The following is a 25043-nucleotide window of genomic DNA, read 5'->3' on the forward strand; positions in this document are numbered from 1 at the left end:
CACGAGCTAAGGAAATAGTCTGATATTTATTCCCTTCTAAGTTCAGATACTAGAAATTATTTCTTCTGTAAAGATGAGCCATTCATCCATCCACACAAGGGCATTAGAGAAGGAATAAGCAAGCATCACCCCGGTGTGTAAATGTCTCAGATTTAGACAAATCAGATCTAATCAGATTTACTCAAACTCAGGCGTATCTAAAGAAAGTGCTCCTAGGAAGTCTATTTAGATTACTGTAATGTTTAACCCAATAACATTTACATTTTTAATAATTATATCACAAGCAAGATGCTAAGAGACTTTAAGCTTCCTGCAAACACAGCTCTAGTTGGAGACATGTGTACAGGGTGTGCTTGAGGAGTGCTGTGTATATAGCACAATTGATTCTTCCCTAGGGTCTTTGGAAAGACAATCCTCACAGACTCTTAACCCTGTTGGAAGAGACAGTGGGGATTCAGGTTTCTCTGTGTTATGTCCACTTGCTTTGAAATATCATATACCTTTACGAATACTACTAGTGATAGATCTTTTGTAACAAATGCTTTACTGTTTCAGCTCTGCATATTTAAGTGGTTTGAAGGTTTTATTGTAGAAGAAAGGAGGACAGGGTGGAGAATTTGGTCAAATTATATTACCTGGTGTTTGTATAAAATTACTTTAACTGCATGGAAGAAGCACAGAAACTGCACCAACATTTTCTATAGAAGCTGTGACTTGTGCTATCAGATATTTAAGATGTCTGCACTTGGCAAAATGATGATGGCTTCACCTTTTGAAGATACATTTGGGTGAGATGAGAGCAGCGGTGGTTGTGTTGTCTTCCACTTCCTTCAGGATTCCTTCAGAACTTTATAGTGTGTTCATCTTGGGTGGTGTGTGCTGACTGCTTTGGGGGCAAATGCCATTTCCAGGCATCAGGATTGCTCAGGAATGGCAGGAGCCCTCCCTCACTCTGACCACTGGAGTTTAAGTGAGATTTACCAATAATCTCTCTTTTCCTAACAAATTGAGATTTCAAAGGTGTATCTCTCAAGAGAATAACTTAAAATGTAATGGAAGCTGCATAGTGAAAAATGTGGGGGGACATCAGCTAACAAGGAAGGACATTAGAGGGCATGACATTTAGTGACCCTGTCACTTACTCTCATAAATGGAAGCACAGTTCCCCTTTTCCCACCCCCAAATACCAGATGGGGACTACCTGTTAATTTCTAACACATTCAGGCCCTGCCACCGTCTCATAGGATATGCCTTTTAAAAAAGGAAAGATCCTATATGTGGTCTTTTATATCCTCTGGGATTCAAACAAGACCCCATTAACAAAGAATCTCTATCAGAATAGTGTTTGCGTAAGTTCTTGTGTGTTTGATGTGTTTGATGGCAAGTTCAAGTTTGACTTTTGATTTTTCCACAGACATATAAAGAACTGTTAAGAAAATTCATCTATAGGTAGTCAAGTCTGGTCTAAGGCGTAAGGACACAAACCTGGGAAATAAATTGTGCTTCTCAAAGGAAGGAAGGAAGGAAGGAAGGAAGGAAGGAAGGAAGGAAGGAAGGAAGGAAGGAAGGAAGAGAAAGAAAGAAAGAAAGAAAGAAAGAAAAAAAGAAAGAAAGGAAAGAAAGAAAGAAAGAAAGAAAGAAAGAAAGAAAGAAAGAAAGAAAGAAAATAGCAAAGATTTGGTACTTCAGCAGTTCAGAAAAAAACATTCATTTTATTGAAAAATTACTAAAAGATATTTACTCCCTCCTTACCATTAATAAAAAGGGCATGTCAAAATTCGTGTTCTAGCTCTGAAAATAACTCTTGAGTTTCCCACAGCATTCATAGTAGAGGAGAATCAAGAGTCATGTTTTTGGTTTTGCTTTTGTATATCTTCCATGTGTAGGTATTTCTTTCAGAAAACAATTATTTTCAACTTTATGACAAAGACATTAGCCAGCAGAACAGATACCTTGCAGGTGAGATATAGCCATGAGATTGGCCTCACAGAATCAAACCTATGTGAGATTATTTCCCTTGTTATCTCTCTGGAGTTTTCCAATTGAAAACATATATTCCTTCCTACACGAAAAAGATACTCTGATTCCTTAGTTGAAATTAATTAGCATTCAGAAACCAGATCGCATGTTTTTGGGTATTCATGAGATCTCTGTTTGAAAAAAAAAATGTTTTTAACTTGTAGAAATGTGTTGCAACACACAGATGGGAAGAAAAAGAAAAAAAAAAAAAAACCTCTTTAGCAAGCACTGTGTGTAAAAGGGATATTACATTTTACACGCTCCTGATTGCTCTGTGTAAACAGTTTTTGACATCTGTCTTTATAGTTTCGAGGAGAGGAAGACTTTGTTAAAAGAATCATTTTTATACAGCAGCCACCATTTCAGTCTTGCTTTACCTGTATTATGAAAGCAGATGGTCCGCATGTCTTTTGAATATTTATAACTATCAAAAACAATCTCTTGCTATTCACCCTTAGGCTTATGAGATGTCAGGACTGTTCTGGTTGGAAAAAAAAATCATCTTGGGTGTTTACAGAAAGAGGATTACATTAAGCTGAAATGACTATACATTTTCCAGTTTAATATTTGTCCATCAGCTGTTTAATCGTATTTAGATAATTGTGTAAATAAGATGTGGTAGCCCTTGCCCTCTCTGCTGAAGGAGCCTGTAAGCTTTCAACATGGGCGAGCCACCATTTTGTAGATGCTGTCTCTCTCTCTCCTCCACCTCAGTTAGCCCAGACCTAAGTCCCAAGCAAGTTAGGACCCAGACAGCTCAGTCCCTGTTTGAAAAGCCCCAGAAGCAGAAGGCCAACATGGAGAGCTCAGAAACACCAGGGAGCTGCTGGCTGCCTGGCGTCTAGGAGTGTATTGTCGTATGCAAATGCGGAAGCTGAGCAGCCGTTTACCCCTTTAAAAGGGGCCTGGCCTCCTCCTCCTCCTCCTGCCCTGCTAGCCTTGCTTCTGTGGATTTTGGAAAACTTTTGGAATAGTGGGGGTTAACTGGGTTTTTTTTGACTGGAAGCTGAGCAATCAGAGATAACAGATTTTGCTGTGGTTGGTTGATTTGGCAGAAAAGCATGAACAGTTTTGGTTTAAATGATTGAATAACCTGATTAGCATTGTTTTGGGGTGGTTTTTTTTCTTCTTCTTTTTTTGAGGGGGGTTGTTAAAGGCACAACAAAGCAATTTGAACAGTAATCAGATCACTGGCCCTTCCCGGGTTGACAACCTTGTTCTTGAGTAAGGCTGCACTTTCTCTCGCAAACCATTCCTGTTGGCCACTAAAGTGACCAAGCTGAATCATAAACCCACCTTCCTTCATTTTTTCCAGTGCTGCATTATACATATACACTACTGCCTGTGTCATTTCCTAGCAGGGGCTTGGAAGAAGCTAACATTTGGGGAAATTACGTAACCTCAACCAGTTCCTTGCTTTTTTTTTTTTTTTTTTTTTTTTCTGTTTTCCACATTGAGAGACCTGCAGATTTTCGAGCAAAGGTTCAGAATGTTCCAACAATATGTAAGTCAGGCTTTAGAAAAATTCCACCCTTACCTTTTCACAATTAGAAAGGTTATAAATAATGTATTTGGCTGAAAAGGAGGCTCAGCCTGTGGCAGATGGTACCCTTCTAGAGGGCTGGGGTTTCTGGGAAGACGGCATTCTCGCAGATCGGAACTTTAGCAGACTCAGAAAGAGCCAAGCTCCTCATAGGGAGTAGACATGTGCTTTATGGATCTTAGAAAAGCTTACAACTTGGCTCCTAGGAGGAGAATATTGTGTCACACTGGGGTTAGGAGACCTACGGCCAATTTCTGCCAACTTTTAAATTGTATCTCCCAACACTGGGATCAGAGGCCTGGGATTAGGTTAGTGTGCCCCGTGGCAGCGTTTGAACTCGGGAATTTCTAGCACAGGAGTTTAGTCACTTGGATTAATTGACTCCCAGAATGTTAATGTTCTTACACCTACTGGCCACCAACTGATTAGAAAACTTGCCACACAAGTTGAGTCTTTCAAAGTGCTCATATAAATAGACACCAAGGGAGCAAAGCAGGAACGACCAGCAGCCTCTTTGGAGACATCTGCAGGGTTGATTTTGAAAAACCTGGAGAGGGATCTCTTGCTAATTAATGAACAAAGGCTCTCAAAGCTAGGAAATTGGGATTTATAAGTTCACTTCACAGTGATGCTGTTGCCTTTGACCCAGAAGGGCAACGGGAAGGAGGATGCCCCAGTGACCCAAAGGAGTTCTTCCTTTCTGTGGTTCTTCTAACTCTCTATAGGTGTGCTCAACCTTGTGGCGAGATCAGTTTAGAAGAAATGCTCAGTGTAGGAAGTGCTAGCCACAGTGGCTTTGGCTGCTTGTATGTGGGAAGGAAGGAAGGCAGGCCTGGCAGAATCTAAGCCACAGTAGAGCCTGAAGGATGAGCAGCTCCCAGACAGAGATGCAAGAGCCTGGAACTATTTCCAGGTCTGAGGAGTTGAGCGAGTCTTCCAGTAGTTGTGAGATCATCCCAGCTTCACTGAGCTGAGCTGTCGGAAACAAAGGGGAAGGCGTCTCTTTGTTATTTGCCCATGTCGGCCCTTGACCATACCTGCCACTCCATTTAATTAGAGCATCCTTCAGTTTTCCTAAAGAGATATTTCTGTGGAGACAAGGAGATGTCTCAGTTGGTCATGAGCTGGTGGCACATGCATGAAGACTTAAAATGGATCCCCAGCACATACATAAAGAGCCTTGCATAGCTGCTTAGAATTCCAGTAGTGACAATGTGGGACAGGAGGATCCTTGTGACTAAGAGACTTGTTTCTGAAAATATGGTGGAGTGTGACTAAGGAAGAGATCTGATATTAACCTCTGGTTTACACATACACACACACACATGTACTCACACAGACATCATTTTGAAAATTATATATGCTACTCTTCTGTTATTTGAAGCATCTTGATTTCTTTGGGTGTTGCATGAGTATGTGTGTGTGTGTGTGTGTATGTACGTGTGTGTCAACATGTTTGTGTGCTAGAGGCTGTGTGAGAAGCTCAAAGGATGATGTATGGAAGTCAGTTTTCTACTTCTAATTCCTGAGGATTGAGCTCAGCAAATCAAGTTTAGCAGGCGCTTTTTTCTGCTCTGCCATCTCAGTGACCCTATTGAAAGCATTTTTGGCGGATCTATGTTACAAAAGTCCAAGGAAGAAGTAGTGAAGTACAGGAAGAGGGTACTCTAGCAAACGGTAAGATCCCTTTAGGCAATAGCCTACAGATTTAGGGTTAAGCAGGGGCAGGGGAAGCCATGGTGACAGGACCACATATGAATATGTTTCTGTATATGGATAATAACAAACTGCACAGCACTTTTATATATGAGCTTTAATTTTAATGAAGGACTTCAGAATGTTTCCACTCATTTTGCAAGCTCTCCTTCCTCCACACCATTGGCGCAGAGAGTCACAGTATATTGAAATGATGTAGGACATCCTAGTAGGTAGCAGACTTCTTGGGCAGAGATTCTGTCCTCCATACCAGCCAGTTGCATCAACCAGCAAATGGAATCTGTAGAACCAAGGAGGGCAAACCAGACTGGCTACTTATCGAAAACCTCTGTACAATTGAGGAAGTCTGTAAGTTTCTAAAAGTATGAACTCCTATGCTGTGTTATATTAACACAGCAAAGGATTAGAATGTCTAGGTACAGGGTGATAATAATTCTTTGTTTTTTAGAAATTGGGCCTAAGTGGAGGACCATCAACTGTCCTCCATCTGTGAAATCACCATTCTCTCTCAGTGACCTCCATAGTTGTGTTAGAGCCTCACATTGATCCATTATTACAGTAGAGTAACTCTGATGGAAGGTGTGGATTGCTAACTGGATCAGGTAGTCCTGGCTCTGGTCTTGGCAACTTGCTAAGTGTCTTTTTGCACCGTGGACTGTGGGAGGCTCTTAGCGAAATTGCAAGCTATTGGATTAATGGCAGGGCTTCGAGAGCACATTAAGAATGTCTTTTTAGAGAAATAAAGTGTAATGACTATAAAGTAGGAAGTGTGGGGGACAATCCCAGGGCCTCAGTGGAGAGATCGCTGTGTTTTGCATGAATAATGCAACTCTAGCTTACCCATCACTTCCAGGTCTTGAGAGGATCCCCAAACTTACACATTCCAGGAATGTGTGTGTGTGCTACAGAATTAACACCGATGATGGATGTCAGAGTTAATAATAGCCCAAAGAGCTTTACATTTGAAGTAGCTTAAAGAAGATAATGATATAAAAATATTCTTGTCCCCAAACTGGCTTTTCTGGTTGTTCACTGCCTCCTGACAATGGAGTCTTCTGTAAGCTGTTTCCCTGTAGACCAGCCAGTCTGAAATTTAAGCTCTTAAGTTTCTACTCACAGGACCAGGAGGCTTGGTGCTTCAGTCTTCTAAGACTCAATAGGGAGTTAATTTAGCTACTAGAGACTGTGGGTGAACCAAGAATTAAGTAACAGCAATTACTATAACCAAAATTATCTGGGAAAAATGATGTTGTTTATTGAAAGTGTGGTTGTGTTTTTTTTATTTTAAACCTTCTCTTAATGATACCTTAGCATTATTGTCTTCATTTGTACTTATCAAATGGCTGGCTGTTTTCAATGCCTTTTTGTTTGTTTGAGTCTCATAACATAAATGAGGTGCCCTAGACCTCAGAGATCTGCCTGCCTCTCCCTCCCTAGTGCTGGAATTATAGGCGAGCTCCATATGTGCAGCTCTTCACGGCTTGCTTGTTTTTTTTTTTTTTTTTTAGCAAGAGAAAAATAACAAATAGACATTTTCTTGTTTTCTTTTTTCTTTCTTTTCTTTTGGGGGAATGGAACTCTTAAAATGTTAATTAGCACAAAATGCATATAGTTAGATATTTTCTGGTCACTTGAAAGTCTCAATTCAAGCCTTACTAGATAAAGCCCACAATCAACTCTGAAGATCTGAGGCAACCCCTTGTAAAAGTTGCTTCCTAAGTGTGACCCCTGAGGCCTCCTAACTCACCAGCAGCTGTAATCTAAACATTGAGCATGAAAATATAAAAAAAATCAGTTTTCCTACTTGACCATGCCTGGCTGCCCTGAGGAGTGTTGGTGAGGTGCAGGTGCTGACAGGGAGGTCAGAGATAGGGCTCGGAACTGGATGTCATGCAAGCTTCCAGGCAATGTCCATGGCTCTGGGGCCTGGCCTGTGCTTTGAATAGCAAACATGTGGAGTCCAGCCACTGTGCTGCAATGGTAGAAACTTGTATACATTTCAATCATGACGTCACCTTCTTGGACTTGGACTTGGACTGACTCAGACAGGTGCGCATTTGTGAGCACTAGGAGGCGTGGGCGGAGATTGTCAGAGGGTGCAAGAGCAGAGAGTGTATGGGAGCTGCTGCTTGTGACTTAAATAAGCATTTGATGGTGGACTTAATGAATTCTAAGAAGCTTAAGCTTTGCTACCATTTGACTTAGAAACCTAAAAGGCAGGCACTGTTCCCACGGCTGAAGTTGTGGGCTCCCCACGTGTGCCATGGTGTGTTATCAACACATATTCTCCCCTTTCCACACAGAGCATGATCTCCTCCATTGTGAACAGCACGTACTATGCAAATGTCTCAGCAGCAAAATGTCAAGAATTTGGAAGGTGGTACAAACATTTCAAGAAGACAAAGGATATGATGGGTAAGCAAAAAAAAAAAAAAGAAAGAAAGAAAGAAAGAAAAGAGAAAAAAGCCCATCCTTTTGCAGTGGCAACATACCATTGCATGTCATTTGGGGGTTTATCAAAGTCACATCGAAAGCCAGATCTTTTGATTGCCCAATTAGAGATCAATTTAGAATGTTTCTTTGGGGGTGGGGGAGTGGGTATGAGTATAATGAGATAATTAAATTCAATAAATGTTTGTGTTTAAATCAGCTACACTGACTCGGTTGTCAGACATGCAGGAAATCGAGGCGTGAGGAGAGCTGTCATTTTGTAACATCTCAGTGAAGACCTAACCAGGCCTTGAATAACTAATACCGGCTGTGATTTCTCACAGAGATAATCATGCTTAAGGATTTTTGCTTTTGTTTGCAAAAAAGAGGAAGAGCCTGTTTTCACACCAGCTTTCAAACAATATTTAACTGCATTCGACTCGCTAAAGACAGTTTGGTTTCCACCATTGAGATGGAGTGGTTTTTATAGCTCCAGACCCCGTAGGTAGGAGCTTGCTAGCTGGAATAGAACCAGCACTTTCATTTCTGAACTTTCAGTTCTAGTCTAGCACCCTCTCTGCACACACAGCATTAGGTCAACATTGTTAGGCAGCATCAAGATGAGCCGAGGTATAAAACGACGGGTCACAATTGTGTGCTGTGGCGGAGCATTTAGAGTCTGGCATGTTCTCTGTTGTGGATCTGTTAGAGCTCACAGGAGCACACACTATGGCTACGGTTAATATACCTTCCTCTTTCATACACTTCTAGATACTACATCTTAAAATAAAACAGGACCGGGGCGTCTCATATACAAAGCGTTATGCCCTATTGTAAATCTTTGTTTATCACCGTTACATTCACTTAATAGTAGCAATAATGACTTTTCCTGAAGACTTAGGGGTAAAGAATTTTGAGCATGTTTTAGCTTTTAATATTTGAAGAAAAGCCATCCATCTACCTAAACGGATTCTTTGCCTTTTATAGCTTAGGGCCGTAATGAAGACAATACATCAATTTTTGGAATAATTGCTTGAATTACTGTTCCATGCGAATGGCCCACTTGGGCTGATATCACTGGTAGAAATTAAAGGTTTCTTGCCATTCTTAGTTATATTTTGCATATAGCATTGAGTATAGCAGTATGACCAGTTCCTCTGATGATAAAATCTGCATCTTTAATGAAAAGAGAAACGATGAATAAAAGCCAAATAGAGCTTATCTATGGAAAGTGTGGACATCTGAAAAGGCTTACCTATTTATATTACACTCTGGTCTCAGCCTCCCTCTAGTCTCTTCTGTGTAGCAGCAAAAGCGTTTGACACACTTAGAGCTGACTCCCAGCCAATCCACACAAGTGTTCTAGCCAGGGGAGAAGCATTCATCCCGGGTAGGTGGGAATAAATTGCAGAATCGTGACAGTGCCACCATTGTACCAGAACAGCTCTTTGCCCTTCCTTAGCATCTGTGAGAGATGCTAAGAACCACAGCTTCTATGAAAAGCACTCAAGCTTCAGCCACACTGGGTGTGCTGGCTTGCTCTACTCGAGTATGTGTTTGCTTGGTCCCTACAAGTATTTGCTGATCTCCTTAGTGCCTGTGATTGCCTTAAATGAGCAGGCCACCTATAATGCCAAGCACGGCAGCCAGCTCTTCCGCCCATCTCATTACACCCTATCAGATAGCCTGCTTCCTCCTTTTCTCTGGATTGCTAGAGTTAAGATAATAAGGAAGAACTTGTAATTTTCTCACTAGTTTTTTTTTTTTTTTTTTTTTTTTTGTAATCATGGTTTATTTGCTTTTAGTTTAGCTCATGGTTTCTAGTTGCCATTCAGCAAGCAGTATATTTAAGGCCATCTTAAAAGAAGCAACCATTGCTTTTGAGCCCTCTCTTGCTTAGAACTGAAAGCCAGTAATAGTTTGACCCTAAAGCAAACATAAAAAACCAAAAAGTGTGTAGACAGTAGATTTTATGCCTTAAATCAGTGGTTTTCAACCTTCCTAATGGTGTGACCCTTTAATACAGTTCCTCAGGACATGGTGACCCCCAACCATAAAATTATTCCTGTTGCTACTTCATAACTGTAAGTTTACTACTGTTATGAATTCCAATGTAAGTATTTTTGGAGATAGAAATTTGCCGGAGGAGTCTCAACCCACAGGTTGAGAACCACTGCCTTAACTCTAAGCCACATTTCAAAACAAGATCTGCAATGTTGTCCTGCACGCAGTGTGTGTTCAGTTGTCTGTTGAGAAAACCAGCCATGACGTTACTGTAAGTGAGACGCTGGACCTTGGCGTCTTACCCTTCAGTATGCCCTTTGCCTGCTGTCTTCTTTATAGGTTTGTAAATTAGCAATGATCAGAAATTTTCTTCATTGCTGTCTGACCTTGATTCTTCTTTTTGTCTACTTAGTTGAGATGGATAGTCTGTCTGAACTATCCCAACAAGGTGCCAACCACGTCAATTTTGGCCAGCAGCCTGTCCCGGGAAACACGGCTGAGCAGCCTCCATCCCCTGCGCAGCTCTCCCACGGCAGTCAGCCCTCTGTCCGGACCCCTCTTCCGAACCTGCACCCTGGGCTTGTGTCAACACCGATCAGTCCTCAGCTGGTCAACCAACAGCTGGTGATGGCTCAGTTGCTGAACCAGCAGTATGCAGTGAACAGACTCTTAGCCCAGCAGTCCTTAAACCAACAGTACTTGAACCACCCTCCCCCTGTCAGTAGGTCTATGAACAAGCCTTTGGAGCAGCAAGTTTCCACGAACACGGAGGTCTCTTCTGAAATCTACCAGTGGGTGCGGGATGAACTGAAACGAGCCGGAATATCACAGGCAGTATTTGCACGCGTGGCTTTTAACCGAACTCAGGTCAGTTGTGTTCCTTGTTCTGCCTCTCTCCTCCCTCCCTTGCTTTGCTCCTGAACCCTGTCCATGCTGGTGTTTGTGTTTATTCCCTTGCTTAACTTCCTTTAACATGGGATCACATTGCCTGTTGCTGTGGTGCCCAAATCCAGTCTGTTCTTTCCCTATGCCGCTCCACTTTCAGGGGCAAACTACTGACATTGTCTGTCCTCATCCTGTAGAACAGTAAGCCATATGATGGATGGTAAAGACGTGTGTAGCCCGTCCGGTGTCCTTTTCCATGTTTCTGTTCATATCAACTTAAATACAATAACGTGCTTTGTTGACGTTCTTCAACTTCTGTTTTGAAACTATACAGCTTACTAGTGATTTCCAGCATTTAGTTCTCTGCCGCCATTTCTTAGCTTGTCTTCCTTCACCCATGATTTATTCACGTTCTTCCATACCTCATTCCTTTGTTTTCCCCCATTTTTGTAGTAGAGTTATATGCATTGTACAAAGTGCGGTTTCTCACGGCATGTTGTGTGGATCGATCACACTCCTCACATCCTCTCCTGCTGGTGCCCCCTTTTTCCAGAGTCCCAGGATTTTTTTTTTCTTTTCTTCCTTCTTTCTCCCTCTCTTCTTTCCTTCCTTCCTTTTTTAATTAAATCTGCATAGTAAATATTTGAAAGCCATAAACTTTCTTATCACACTGTAGACCTCTAAGCACTGGACAGTGGATGGGTGGGTGTGGCTTCGTTGTATTGCACTCCTATCTATCCTACAAACCATGCTTGGTTGGCCTGTAGGCGTGAGATGAATATTCAATTTAGATTTCTCCTAGAGGCCAACAAATGCCCCTCCCTGTTTACACCTTTTCTCTCCTGGGCCAAATTCCTGTGAGACATAATCTCTGCAAGAGTAGTGTCTTTTATCTTTAGTGTTTATAATTTTGTATATGTTTAGATGCTAATATAATGTAGATGGTGTTTATTTTTAGCCAAGCCACAGGACAATAAGAACATTTAACTTGGAGGACATAATGTCCTTTCAGTTTTCTTGTTTTTATTTTCTTTCTTTCGTTCGTTTTGTTTTTTGTTTGTTCTTTGCTTAACTCTTTGTCATCTTTAAAGTTATTTTGCTTATTACACAATTATAAGAATAATTCTTGGTACAAAAATAATGCAGTATGAATTCCTTGTTCGCAGAGTTCCTGAGCCTTGGTGAGTGCCCGCTGTGGCTCTTATTTGGCTGGTCCCGACTGGCTTTAGGTTCCAAAGGCCTGGTGAGGCCTTCCCAGTCCTTCCTTCCTCCCGGTTCCCCCAGCTGCTTTTCTGTTCCTCATTATTCTGATTTTAGAAGGATGGCTTTTATACCCGGTTATGGCTTAGGTTAAAACTTTGTATCATTTTTTACCAAGACCCATGTTTTTACAGCTTTAAACCTGTATTTATTATTAGCTAGTAAGGTTAATATGACCCTTTAATTCCCTTGGGGGGGGGCAATAATTTAAAAAAAATCAGCAAATCAAAAGTCACTGTCTAGAAATTCTGATTTCCTGTAGCGTTCTTTATTTTGCAAATACAGTAATTACTACTAATGCTTAGTACTGGGGCCCAAACTGGATTCTACAATAAAGTCAGATAATGTTTGTTGAATTCAATTAAAAGCCTTCAGACAAAGACAGCCTTGACACAGACACAGATTGTAGATTTACTGATAAGCCCTTGAACAATTGAGCAAATGCTTGTATGTATACTAAAGCACCAACGGTATGGCCCCTGGGTGTCTAGAATGTAGGGGTGGGGTCAGCACAGGTTCTAGCTGTGACAGTGAAATGCTGACTGTCTTTGGTTCTTACATAGAACATTTGTGGCTCTCTGTAGGATGTATTACACTAAGTGGCCAATTCTCTTTTCATGTGAATTAGCACCTTTAAAAAGGTGGCTCTCTGTGGTTTATATGAAGAGCAGTGAGTTTATTCTTCTGAGCATTGACAACATGGTATAATTTCATCCAGATAACACTTTTTAAATGGGCAATTTTGAAAAAAAACAAAACAAAACAAAATTATTTGGAACCCTGGGCTTATCGATAAATAGGTTTAATTTTAAACCTTTATGTATTGATGATTGGTATTTTTCAGTGGAAAGAGCCTTGTTTGGATTTTTTTTTAATATGAATTGTTTCCTGTGGATATTCAAATGTTTATCGAGAGCCAGCTTTTGCACGCACAAGCATGTATGTATCTTTCAGTGGTCATACTTTAAAAAAAAAAAATCACACGCACGCGCCCACACGCAGCTGCATTTAGTTCAGTGATTATACATTCATATGAATGCATGTAGTGTGTTTATTTCAGAGTGTATGCATTTCAATAAAAGCAGGTGCAGAGTGAGAGTAGGGTGTGAGCGTGCAGTACGAAAATACACATGCTGATGCATATGTAGCGAGAGAGCTCTGCAGTTGGACTGCACATCTCAAGTCGGTGTGCTCTCCCTGCAGCTCCCTTGCAACCCGGCCGGGTTCAAACAGTTCTGTTAAAAACTGTGGGTAAAAAAAGGCAAAGTTCCGATACGGGTAGGGAGAGGCCCTACACTCTGCGCAGGGTGCGGTAAAACATTGGTGTAGTAGGTGGCACGGTTAGGAATGGAGAATTGGTTTAGTCATTGACAACTTTAAAAATCCTGGATTTCCTGTTTTAGCTCTGGAGCCTCTCCACATCATCTTAATAGGGCTTCCCAGACTAAACCATAATCCCCCCCAAGACTGTCACAATGCTGAACAGAAAGCCTACCATTTCTGAAAAGTTAAGGTGAAATTTATATAATGACTTGTTTAAAGGAATCCTCCCTTTCTGAATGATAGGCATATGTTATTTAATCTCTACTGAAGATAGTAGCTTTTAGCATATGCATCCATTCAGTTCTGTCTACGTGATATCTCTTTAATGGAAATCTATGGCCGGAAGTGAACGCCGGTGCTTCAAAACTTAACAGTTTTAAATTCACCTTTCTCTGATACTGTCATTTAAAGGCTGTGATACAAGAAGATGTATTTCCTTAAAATTTTAAATAAAACCCAGAGATTAACTCTGATCCGGCACAGTGGCTTCCCCCACCTCTTTCCTCTCCCTTCTGCCTTTGGCACACTTTATTTTCCAGTAAAATAAAGAATTAAGATGGATTATTCAAAACTGATAACAGTAATGGACCATCTTGTAATGTTTTATTGAATTTGAGTTCTGTGAATTATGTGGTGTAGAGAAAGAAATTCACCTGCTTTAAGTATAACAGAAATCACTACTGTCTTCCTATCATTCTTCAGTGTAATTTAAGAAAAGTCCACTATCCATGTCACAGTTGGATAATAGGTAAAAAGGTACCATTATCTGGTGTGACAGCTCTTGATGAGCCTACCAAGGGACAGAGATGAATGCATCTACTTACAACTTGCTTGGCGTGAGGCCACGAGCAGGTGGAGTTTGAAAATAGTCTTCACCTGGACACATGATCAAGAACTCACCAAACAGGCCAGCAGCCTGGAGAATATTCTCTCTTTCTCTTTAGGAGGGAGGGTTCCTGAAATCTTTTTTTTTTTTTTTCCCTAAGAGCTTTGAAGTTCCACAGAGCTGATAAAATCTATTTTAATCAGTGATTATGTTCAAAGAGGAGACAAACTGGAGGCCAGACAGGCTTTTTGTTCAGATTGGCCGTCCCTTTAACTTATCTGCTGTTTTAAAGAATTTATAATGAGCCTTTGGAAGGACTGATAATATTTATTGGAGGTTTTCTTTCTTTTGCAATCAGTAATGAATTTTACTTGTAATAACTTGTGTAACTCCTTGTCGGAATGTAAAAAAAGAAAGGTTTAGGAATTTATCAGTAAATGTAGTCTTTAATTGAAAAAAATCAGGGCTCTCCCTTAGCCACTAAGTAATGACAGAGAAGAATAATTTGATGTTTTCATACATACAACACAAATCTAATTATTGTACGATCTGACCACCCAGTGAACTCCAGATTCTTATTTCTAGTGAGAATAATATTTGTGACGTGTTGGGAACCCCCTTCCTAACATGCACGTCTTTTGTTTCACTTCTTTTTAGAAACAAGATTACTAATTTTACCTAATTTAGTTCGGTGACTTTATTGAAGCACCTATGGGACACAGATTGGCTGTACTTTAATTGGGTACCTCAGCTGGTACTGTAATGTGACAGGGTGTGTGGTCTTTACGTACTGTTTCTTTAGTATACTAGATTGTTGGTAATGATGCCTGGATCAGTCAGTCATGAGAAATTAATACTAATGACCTTAACCTTCCCTGGCAAGACTGCACTATATTTGACCTATATCACATGGGAAAAGGGACCACATAGACACTGAATTCATCAGCCGTTCGAACTACAACTGGAACAGGACCCAGACTTTCACTCTAGTGCCTGCATCCTAACAGCTGCCATTTGCATCCAGATTATCCTACATTGCTCTTAAGTCATTTTTAAAAATTAACACTAAATCATATGATTTCTAACAATATTTTTCAGGCATTTCCACCAGGGGGCACTCCCCTCATTGAAAGCTCTGGGCCAAAAAGAAAAAAAAAATTTGTGAAACAGTAGAGTGTCTGAAACAGTAGGTTGTCTGTCTGTCTCCACTGGCTGCTATGGAGCTCCTTGAATGTCTGGGGTTGGGAACACTGTCTTGGCACACTCCAGGCAGAACACATGCCTTCACTCAAAGCTATGGTTACATTTGGGGAAAGGGCCCCGCAGAGGCAACACTTCTCTGCTTAAATGGGAAGGTTTGCTGACTTCAGATTCTCACCCAAGTAATGGTGTCTTCTGGCTGAGCCACACCCCTGGTGAGTCTTCTGTTAACAAGACTTAAAGGAAAATGTTTCTGTGTTTTGTTTTGTTTTGTTTCTAACGGGTTTGACTTTCTCACTATACTTCTGCTGTGGGACATTTTTTTTTTTTTTTTTTTTGGTTTTTCGAGACAGGGTTTCTCTGTGTAGCCCTGGCTGTCCTGGCACTCACTTTGTAGACCAGGCTGGCCACGAACTCAGAAATCCGCCTGCCTCTGCCTCCCGAGTGCTGGGATTAAAGGCGTGCGCCACCACGCCCGGCTGTGGGACATTCTTAATAGACATATGTAAAATAGTTACTTTGTCATTTTGAGATTGTTAGATGTCTAATATCAAGTGCTCTGATGTACAAAAAAAAATTAAATATCACATCCTAAATATTTATAGGGTATCTTTTGCCCTGATTTGTTTTCTAATTTACTGACTAGTTAGTAACATTGTGCAGATTGGCATTTCACAGAGCCAAGCTACTACGGAGTGCCTTGGCTGGAAGAGCCCATGGCCTTGGTTCTTTAGTAACAGTAGTCTTAGCTGATAATGGCCATTTCAATGTATTCTAGTGTTCCCTTTTTCATCTCTGTAGTCTATATACACATAATTGCTTTAGTACTTATAAACAACTTTTAAGCATAAGGCATTGAGTTAGAAAGTCAAAATTAACTATACTATTATCCTTGAGGATTTCATAACATTTTCTATATTATATGTATTCCTATGCAATTGCTATATATTGCTTTACCAGCCATGTTTTTGTCTGTTCCATGTATGTATGTATGTATGTGTGTATGTATGTATGTATGTATGTATGTTTTTGAGACTAGGTCTTACTGTGTAGTCAGGCTGGCCTCAAAAGCATGATGTTATGGTTTCAGCCTTCTTGGTGCTGGAACTACAGGCATGGTATCATGCCTTGTCTTCAAGGAATTTTTGTTTGTCCATTTTTTAAGTATATAAGATTTTGTGGGAACAGTGGCATAGACTTTCTGTGTGACGTGTCTTGTTTATTTTCATAAGACACATCAGAAATAGTCTAATCAGTTGTCCTAGTACAGGTTAAAGAGCGGGATGATTGGCTGCCTGTTTGAATCTGAGGTCAGTTGACAGGATCTTTGGTTGTCAGTAGACACAGTGGCAGTTACTAGTTAGTCTCAGGCCAAAAGAACAAATGCCTCAATTCTTAAGGAACATTTCTTATGAAAGTCCAGACATCAATCCAGGCTTTGGTTGCAGTAGACCAACTGTGAGATTTATTTGTGACTAACTCAGTTCCCCAGAGCTTAGTGGACATTTCTTCCCTCCTTAAGAAGCAGCTTATAAATCAAATGATGTATTTTAAAGGGACAGTGTTCTCTTATCTGTAATAAGTACTGTATCATTGTATCAGGCAACATGATGCACTGATGAGAAATTGAAGGATCTCCAAGAGTTAAAACTTTGGGGAGTCTATTTTACCTTCTCTCACTCAAATATACATTTTTTTGACCATTTCTTTAGGGTCTGGGTAGAGGTAGATTTCAAATTATGCAAAATCTGGATGTAATTCGACTACTATAACGATAACTGGTGTAACTATACTATGATAATATGTCTAAGTAAAGAAAGCAGGCTACAGATTGAAGATAGCTTCTAAGTCTTATTAACCTGGAGACAGCGCAGCCTTTGCTGTTCTTGGACTTCATACTCTTCAGATACATCGGAAGGAAATCACCCATTTAAATAATAAATCCCCCCCCCCAGAGAAAAACAAACGTATTTTAATACTGAGTTATTGAGGGAAGAAAAACACCTTAAGAGAAGTTTCTAGAAGTTTGTAAGTTTCTGCTGTTGCTAATAGTGACTTTTAGTTTGCTGATACTCTTTTCAATACGTCAAATTCTGGGATAGATTTTTACAGTGTGGAAGAGTGGTTAATTATTTCAGGTGTGATCTGTGGTTTCTGAAGTGCGAAGTTTCCAACCTGTTACCTATCGGTATAGCGTAGAAAGTTTTACAGTTTCCCACGGCAGTCCATTTCCCTTTAAACAGCAAACTAATGACTACCTGTGACACTTTGTAAGATGAAAATTAAGGAATGACAAAATATCATCTATATAAACAAAAGTTTGAGTGGTCTTCATTGTGCTGCAGCTTGTTTTCTGTTATCTTCCTCAAATGTTTGGCTCATCCCCCTAGAAATGGCCTTGTGCATTAACATGGTGAGCTGCTGGGTTGCCCCGTGCCTTTGTCTGGAAGCTTGAGAACTATACAGTTCGATGCTGTTGTGCTACGTACGGGGATTTTACTTACTCTTAACTTCTCTCGACCATCTCTCAGTGAAAGATTTCACAGCAAGTTAAGCTACTCAAAGGAATGAGACCAATTAGGCCGGTTCAGTTTCTGCTATATGTAAAGCAGATGCTAAGTAAAAGCAAGGATACAATTGAGGCTCTCTTCTCTGCTACTTCAGTTGTAGCTAATATATTCCTATACAGACTCAAAGCCTCTGACTGCTCACTTTCTAAAGGGTGAGGCAAAGGCAGGGGCTATCCGGAACCTCACCCGGTGTCTTTCTTCCCCTACAGGGATTGCTTTCTGAAATCCTCCGAAAGGAAGAGGACCCCAAGACTGCATCCCAGTCTCTGCTGGTAAACCTTCGGGCTATGCAGAATTTCTTACAGTTGCCGGAAGCCGAAAGAGACCGGATATACCAGGACGAGAGGGAAAGGAGCTTGAACGCAGCCTCGGCCATGGGTCCTGCCCCGCTGCTGAGCACACCACCCAGCCGCCCTCCCCAGGTGCAGCCACCTCTTCCTTAAGAGTTCTTTCTTCTGCCCTAAAACACAAAAACCGTAATGATGACTCTCAGCAAGAAATTGGATAAATAGATACAGATGTTTAAAACTTCTGTAGATTTGCTTGAGAATTTCATCCCAGATCACTAATTCTGATGGAGCACAGTCCACTCCTAATTAGATAGAGAAAAGAAGACTGACTGTGTTGCTCTAAGTCTTTAGGTTCCTGAGGGTTGAAGAAGCAGTGTGCGTACCTCCACTGCTGTTATTACAGAGGTACCTAGACACTGCAGAACAGAAATAATAAGGCCTGGTTAATGTCACTAGTTTGAAGACTGCTGTTTGAATAGTAAATAAAAAATAAATAAGTAATTTCATTTATATTTATGCTTTCCAATACGGACTGCAGCTGGTACCAATTACATATCATCTCGCTTGTAATCTTTCATAATTAAGTTTAATACAATCCTTGAAGGCAGCTTTAAATGGGACCGATAAAGAATTCTATCCATATTCCCAGAAATGGGCACATTTTCTATTTCTTCAAATTCTTCTATTTTCTAGGAAGGATAGAAGAATCTACCTGCTAGGTAACTTTGTTGTGTATTATTATTTTAAAGCAAAATTTAAAAATATCCTTATAACTACTATGAAAAGTCAAGAAATAAATTTTCAGTGCAAACTGTTAGGTGAAAGTTTGATAAATTACACCTAAAATCCACCAGCAAATATATTTTCTTCCATATTTAGTTTTTTGGCAAGTACAGCCAACCTATAAAGCTAAAATAGCTTTTAAAGCTCTTTAAAAAGTTGAATACAGAACACAGAATCAGAGTATTTGTGCAGTATAATGCCATAATTCAACCATTTGTTGATTATTATTTCATTCCATCAATAATAAACAAAAAGTCCATGTATTCTGAGTACAGAAGTATAGGAAAAGCCCATTCAGTGGTAAGAAATGACGCTGTCACAGGAGCTTCCTAACCGAGGACCAGACACACTTTTCAGCTATTTGTCGAAGGTCTTGAACTGTTGACATAATGTTCTAAAGTAATTATTTCTAAAATCCATATTTTTAATGAAAATCAATCTGCCTTAATGTCTATAGGAGCAGGCTGTGATAAGATAATGCTGTTCTGCAAGAGAGAAGGGTCTCTGTGTTCATACATCGCCTGCCTGCCTACACATAGCTACTGGATTAGATTGGTAACCTTGTCGATAAAAGAGTTCCTAAATACAGAGTTAGGAGCTCTATACATGTATATGACTTGTATAGGTGATTATATAAAGAAATATAAAGCTCTCAGGGTTAGCATACCCTTTCTTCTCATAGTTGCCATTCGGAAGGTGTTTCTATACCCAGGTCCACTAGCTTGGCCTTACCCTTTCTTGTTCTGAGTTGTTTAAATTCTGTTCCTAATAACAATATGAATTTAAGTATGGAACAGGTTCTCTTTTTAATCTGCCCCAATTACTTAATTTAGTGCCTATACAGGTTTCATTTTCTAGGATTTGGGAGATTTTATCTGTTTTCTAAATACGATCCTTAATCATTGAGGGTTGTCTTAGCCAAGGTTGTATTAGTTCTTAAGTAATAATTTTCCTATGCTCTTAAGATACTCTTCAACAGCTGCCCCGTGTGTATATTTATAAAGACGCTCTACGTCAGAACTTGTGAGCCGGAAGACTTCATCCTAAGTTACAGGTTTCTTGGTTGAGACACTCTTTTGCTGTATTTGTTTGTTCTCAAAGGGGATTAAGACCAACCAAACTTGTAGTTGGGGTGTTCAGCCAATGATGAACATAAAACATGGTAGACACTGTAGCTCCTTTGTGAGATGCGTCCAGATTTCACTTAGCAGGGTTTCATTGGCTGTCTAACCACAGCCAGAGGTGATTGTTCAATACATGCGGGTCTTATTTGTTCCTCAGAGAATCCATTTGCATCACTCAATATTATAACAGCGCTCACTGCCAATCAGTTACATTCTACCCTCTAAAGAGCACATTAAATTTTAAGAAATTCTTGATCTATTATCTCACTGTAAAATGAAGAAAGTTGGGGAAAGTATGCCTCAAGTAAGTTGAGTTAGAACTGTTTTGAATCCAAAGTTGAAGTTAAAATAGAATACACCAGAGATGTTGTCATATGCTTACTACAGGTAACTAAACTGGCAAGAAAGGGTGGGAAGCACCACAAAAGCAGCCAGCCTACAAAACTATCTTTAGTTTTGTACATTACCAGAGAAAAAAATCTTTGTGAAATCACTAGGCATGTCCTGTAAAATAAAGAAATCTGAAACCTGTTTTGAGACAAATTTTGGGTTTAGACTTGAACTCTGATTCTTTCTGATGAAAAACACAGATAAAAGCATCAGCAGTGAGAGGCAACCATCCTTAGGGACACCCCAGACACTTGTAAGCATGGGAGACTGGCATCTCTTCGGCATCAATGTGTGTTGTGCAATGTTCCTGGGGCATCCTAGACCAAGGAGCTAAACTGCTGAGGAACTTAGACTTTAAGTCATCTTTATCATGAGACTTCCTTAGAGAGTCTTGAGAAAGATGTCCTACAAGAAAGTACCTTCCTGGGAGCCAGCCCAGCTGTGGACACCACAAAACTTATGCTGACTGATCACTGATCAGCCATGCTGCCGTGGATCCAGGGCAGACCCGTCTGGGATAATATAGCAGAGAATGGTCAATAACCATGAATGGTCATTGTCCTCAGCCTGGGGTGGGAAGCTCTGTACTAAACCGAATTGTCAAAAGCATATTTTCATAAATTCCATGCTGTAGTTTAGAAAGGAAAAATAACCTTCAGTTGATAATGGCTTAGTTTCCTAAGCACCTTCCCAGACATTAATTCATTGAATCCTAATACCAACCTTTTTCTAGGAGAAAAATGAAAAACCCAAATGAAATGTTTTATTTAAAGTTTTCAAATCCTAATTAGATTTGTTGCATTTTTTCCTTTACCTCAAGACATCTCAAAACACAGTTTTTAGGAAAAGGGTGAAAGTCAGAGAAAAATGGGAAGCTGTGTGTTGGACTAGGAGGAATGTTCAGGAAGATTGCCTAGATACACTAAATTAAATATTTGACAAATGATCTATTTGGAATGACTTTGCACAATGGAATTTCTGGTATTATGATGAAAACTCACCTTCAAAACTTTCACCATAAGAAAATATCTTGGCTTGTCTTCCGGATTTGTTTTCTGACTGCACTGCACACAGTGGCCTAATGAAAACATTAATGATTTGTCCTGCAGAACAGATGGGCTTAAACTAATGGCTTCTGCTTGAGGTGTTCTCCTGTGTTGTTATTTGTAGTTTTATACACGTTGACTTCTGGAGTCAATTGCCCAATGTTAACTTCTATGAGAGCTGTTTCACAAGTTGTGATTTTTAAACGAATTTTATAGTTCTTTTAAACTTTTATGTCTTCTCTGTCTCTTCCTGGGATTACTTAGCTTCTGTCTGAGTGAGGTATGATGTTTCCTAGAAATGTATTAGAAAATGTACCAAGTCCATGTAAGGACTATGGAGTTCTTCGTGTGGTCCTGTGTTATTCTATCTTTTCACAACAGATCCATCCATGATTCAATGAAGTGCCGGTTCACCTTGGCTCAGGGTCAGTTCCAGGCACGCACTTGGCACTTGAGAAAGTGTTACTTGTTGGGGATTTCTTGGAAAACCTTAACTTTTACATATTTACGGAAGGCTTCCCATTAACAGTTGTCTCTTATAGAGTATGGCTATTTCAGGTCTTTATTAGGCAAGTAATAGTGTTCCTATGAGAGAGAGTCCGGTCTAAAAAGTTCAAGCCACGAGGCTAAAGGCATTGTTACATAGAACTATTTTTCATCACCCCTAAATAGGCCCAAAAATTTATTAAGAAGAAGTAATTGTTATACCTTGGAAAATAAATTTAGACTAGATTTTTTTTTAATGTTAATTATAAAACCATTAGCTTCTCAAACTTTGAATTTAATGGGTAGGTTTAGCAAAGGGCTTGTGCAAGGTAGGCCCACTTCTTGATCACTAAGAATTTTTCTAACAAGACCCCACAGAAGGACATATAATTCCCCGGTCTTTGAGAAAAGCACAGACTTTAGGAAACTGAAATCTAGAGCGCAGCCTGGAGCAGGAGGCAAAGTAGAGTAGTTAGTTGTAGCACCTACTAGTTCAATAAGTTAATGCACGCTCACACAAACCAGCCAGTTAATAACAGCCTCTATTCTCAAAATTAGTTGAAGAGCATAAAACTTTATAATTTTGTGTATGGAAAAGCCATATGCTTGTAGGCAGCTTTTTCTGTATCAGGTAGAGCATGTTCACCACCCATACCAAAGGGGTGTCAGTCTCCTAAACCTGAATGGATGATCTGAGGCACTTAGCAATGGGTGAAGAAGCAAAGTAGAATTTTCATATAAAACGTGTGTTCTCTTGTACAATGTTAGTGCCACGAAAAGTAGACCCCAGCACACGGGGAGTTGGGGGGGCTTAAATAGGAGCTCCCGTTCCTAACTACTTCCCTGGCGCCACCGTAATGATGGAGTAGTATGCCCTACCTTGATAAAAGCTATTCCAGTTGCAACTGCATTTATTTCACCTCCTTTGCTATTTGTGGAGAGTGAAGAGTAGTTTGTTTTGCCTGGGATGAACTACTTTATGAATTTTAATGGATGATATAATATTAAAAGCTAAACCAGGATTAAAGAAGATTTTTTTTTTTTTTTGTACTAAGCAAAAATAGTACTTAGTAGAGTGAAGGAGAAAAGATTTTTGTTTCCATTTTTTACCTGGGGAAAAATTCAGCTTTCATATTTTTGAAAAGCTGCCCAAGTCGGTCTCCCTTAAGCAATCCCTTGTGTTTAGGAAAAAATGTGGTTCTAGAATTCTAATGGCTTATCTGTGATAAGATGCATATCTGGGCCAGCAAGAGGAGCTTTGCTACATACTTTTAAACTGAGTAGTGCAGCCAGGTACTAACTGTATATTTTTAAAGACTTTCTCCACATGCTTTTCCTTTAATGCCTCTTTTTTTCCTTTTATCTCCACCTCCCCTCCAACCCCTCCTTCCTGGCCCACAACAGACCAGGAAGCGACTATCTGCTTGGTTTTTGTGATTTAGGATTCTTGCCTCTTGGTTCAAGTTGTAACTGCTTTATAGAAAACTTAAAGAAATTTTTAGAAACAGAATCCCAGCAACTTAAGCTCCCCAATTTAGTTTTTACAAAAGAATGAGAATTGTTAAGACCAGGCAAAATCCCAACTTTCTTAAAACCAGAGCCATTGCTACAAAGATTGTACCAAGAAACTGTTTTCTTCTAGTGTGCTGGACTTTGGGGCCCCCATTTCCATAACATTCAATTTTCAAAGCAATTGAAATGGCTTTTCTCTTTCATTAAAGCCGTGAGAAAAATAGGTATTAGAAGGGACCCCATGGGGTGATCAAATCTACCCCACTGCCTTTGAGCAAGACCACCCCAGAGCAAAGTTTCAAATCTCACCAAAGCAACTTTGTAGGCAATTTATGGTAATGTGTTAACTCTTCTGGCTCCTAAAGTGCTCTTTAGCAGATTATGGCTTCAAAGCCCTGTGGGTTTCTAGTGGCCTCCAGTCTTTACCCCTTTGCTGGATATACCCAGAGCTGGAAAAGGAGCCCCGAGATCTCTTGCCACTCCCACTGATTCCAGGTGACAGTTTTACTTACCCCACTATACTTGCAGCCAACCATTTCACAGCCTGATGTTTTCCTTTGGCTGCTGGAGTTGGGGTAGAAGGTGCATTGCTGGGTACCTGTCTCCTGGAGATAAGTCAGGGAAAAATGGCTTTACTTCTTACAGGTTAGAAGCTAGAAGGATTCATCAAAAGGTACATTTCACAGGGGACTTACTTAATCCCTTCTGGGGTAGCCTCTACTTAGTTTCATGGAAAGTGTTTTGGGGTCATGAAACACTACAGTTTGACATTTAGTTTCTGGGCATTTATCCTGGCATGAGCTTCATTTTTCTGTTGCTCAAAGTGTATTTACAAGACGGTAGTATGTTTCTAGAGAACCCTTGCTGGCTAAAGGACGCGAAGAGTGGGCTCCTTTGTCCTTTTGCTATGAGAGGCATGCTGCAGTTTTGTCAGTTAACCTAGGAAAACTTTAGCTTATAGATTATCTGAAGTCTGTCAGGACAGCTCCATATAATTGCATGATAAAAATGAAAATTGGAATTAACAATAATAATAGTATCAAATTTGAAGGTTGTGAGTTGGTGTTCGTTCAACCCCCCAATCTTTGTTGGTAAGGGACATGTTTCTTTAGCCATCCCTGCTGATCTCTGTTATCAAAGGGTTGGCACAAATTTTCGAGTGATTATACATTGTGAATGTATTTGTGGGATTCACTGATGGGTTATTTTGTGTAACTTACAGAAATGTTCAATCACATTTTAAGGAACGTCTTATTGTCTGATTCTCTAAGTCAGAAGGAAGGCATCGTATGCCAGAATGCCAGGAAACAGTGAGCTAATCGGCAGAGCAGCTTAGACATCATGTGTGTACCACCACCAGCCTTTATGATAATTGAGCAAGGCTTTCTACCTGTTTCATGGATGGATAGAAGATTTAAATATGCAGTTCCATAAATGGCTTTATTATGGAAGATTTTAAAATGAAACATAAGAGGGAAAGGCATTAAAAAAAAAAAGTCTGAAATTAAAAAGGCCATAGTATATAACAGCTATCAGTGAGGTAACTGTCTATTAGGCACCGGGCACCCGGCGAAGATGCAGTGCCGTGCATTATGGTTTTAATTGTGAATTTCCTTTGTTAGGGCTGAAATGGGAG

At 40.1% G+C, this 25043-nt stretch overlaps 1 protein-coding gene across 6 annotated transcripts in view; it reads left to right on the forward strand.

Annotated features, from left to right (window-relative positions):
* The window catches only part of Satb1 (SATB homeobox 1), a 96917-nt gene that overhangs the window by 39775 nt on the left and 32099 nt on the right, over positions 1-25043 (forward strand). For all 6 annotated transcript variants that reach the window (XM_029471561.2, XM_085832619.1, XM_085832620.1 and 3 more), the window contains exons 6-8: positions 7582-7693; positions 10125-10579; positions 17986-18198. In XM_029471561.2, coding sequence (XP_029327421.2) covers positions 7582-7693; positions 10125-10579; positions 17986-18198 — 780 coding nt within the window. The remainder of the gene's footprint in view (positions 1-7581; positions 7694-10124; positions 10580-17985; positions 18199-25043) is intronic.

This window comes from Mus caroli, unplaced genomic scaffold (assembly GCF_978045245.1).
Source record: "Mus caroli unplaced genomic scaffold, Mus_caroli_1 scaffold_18, whole genome shotgun sequence".
In the NCBI taxonomy this organism is placed as follows: domain Eukaryota; kingdom Metazoa; phylum Chordata; class Mammalia; order Rodentia; family Muridae; genus Mus; species Mus caroli.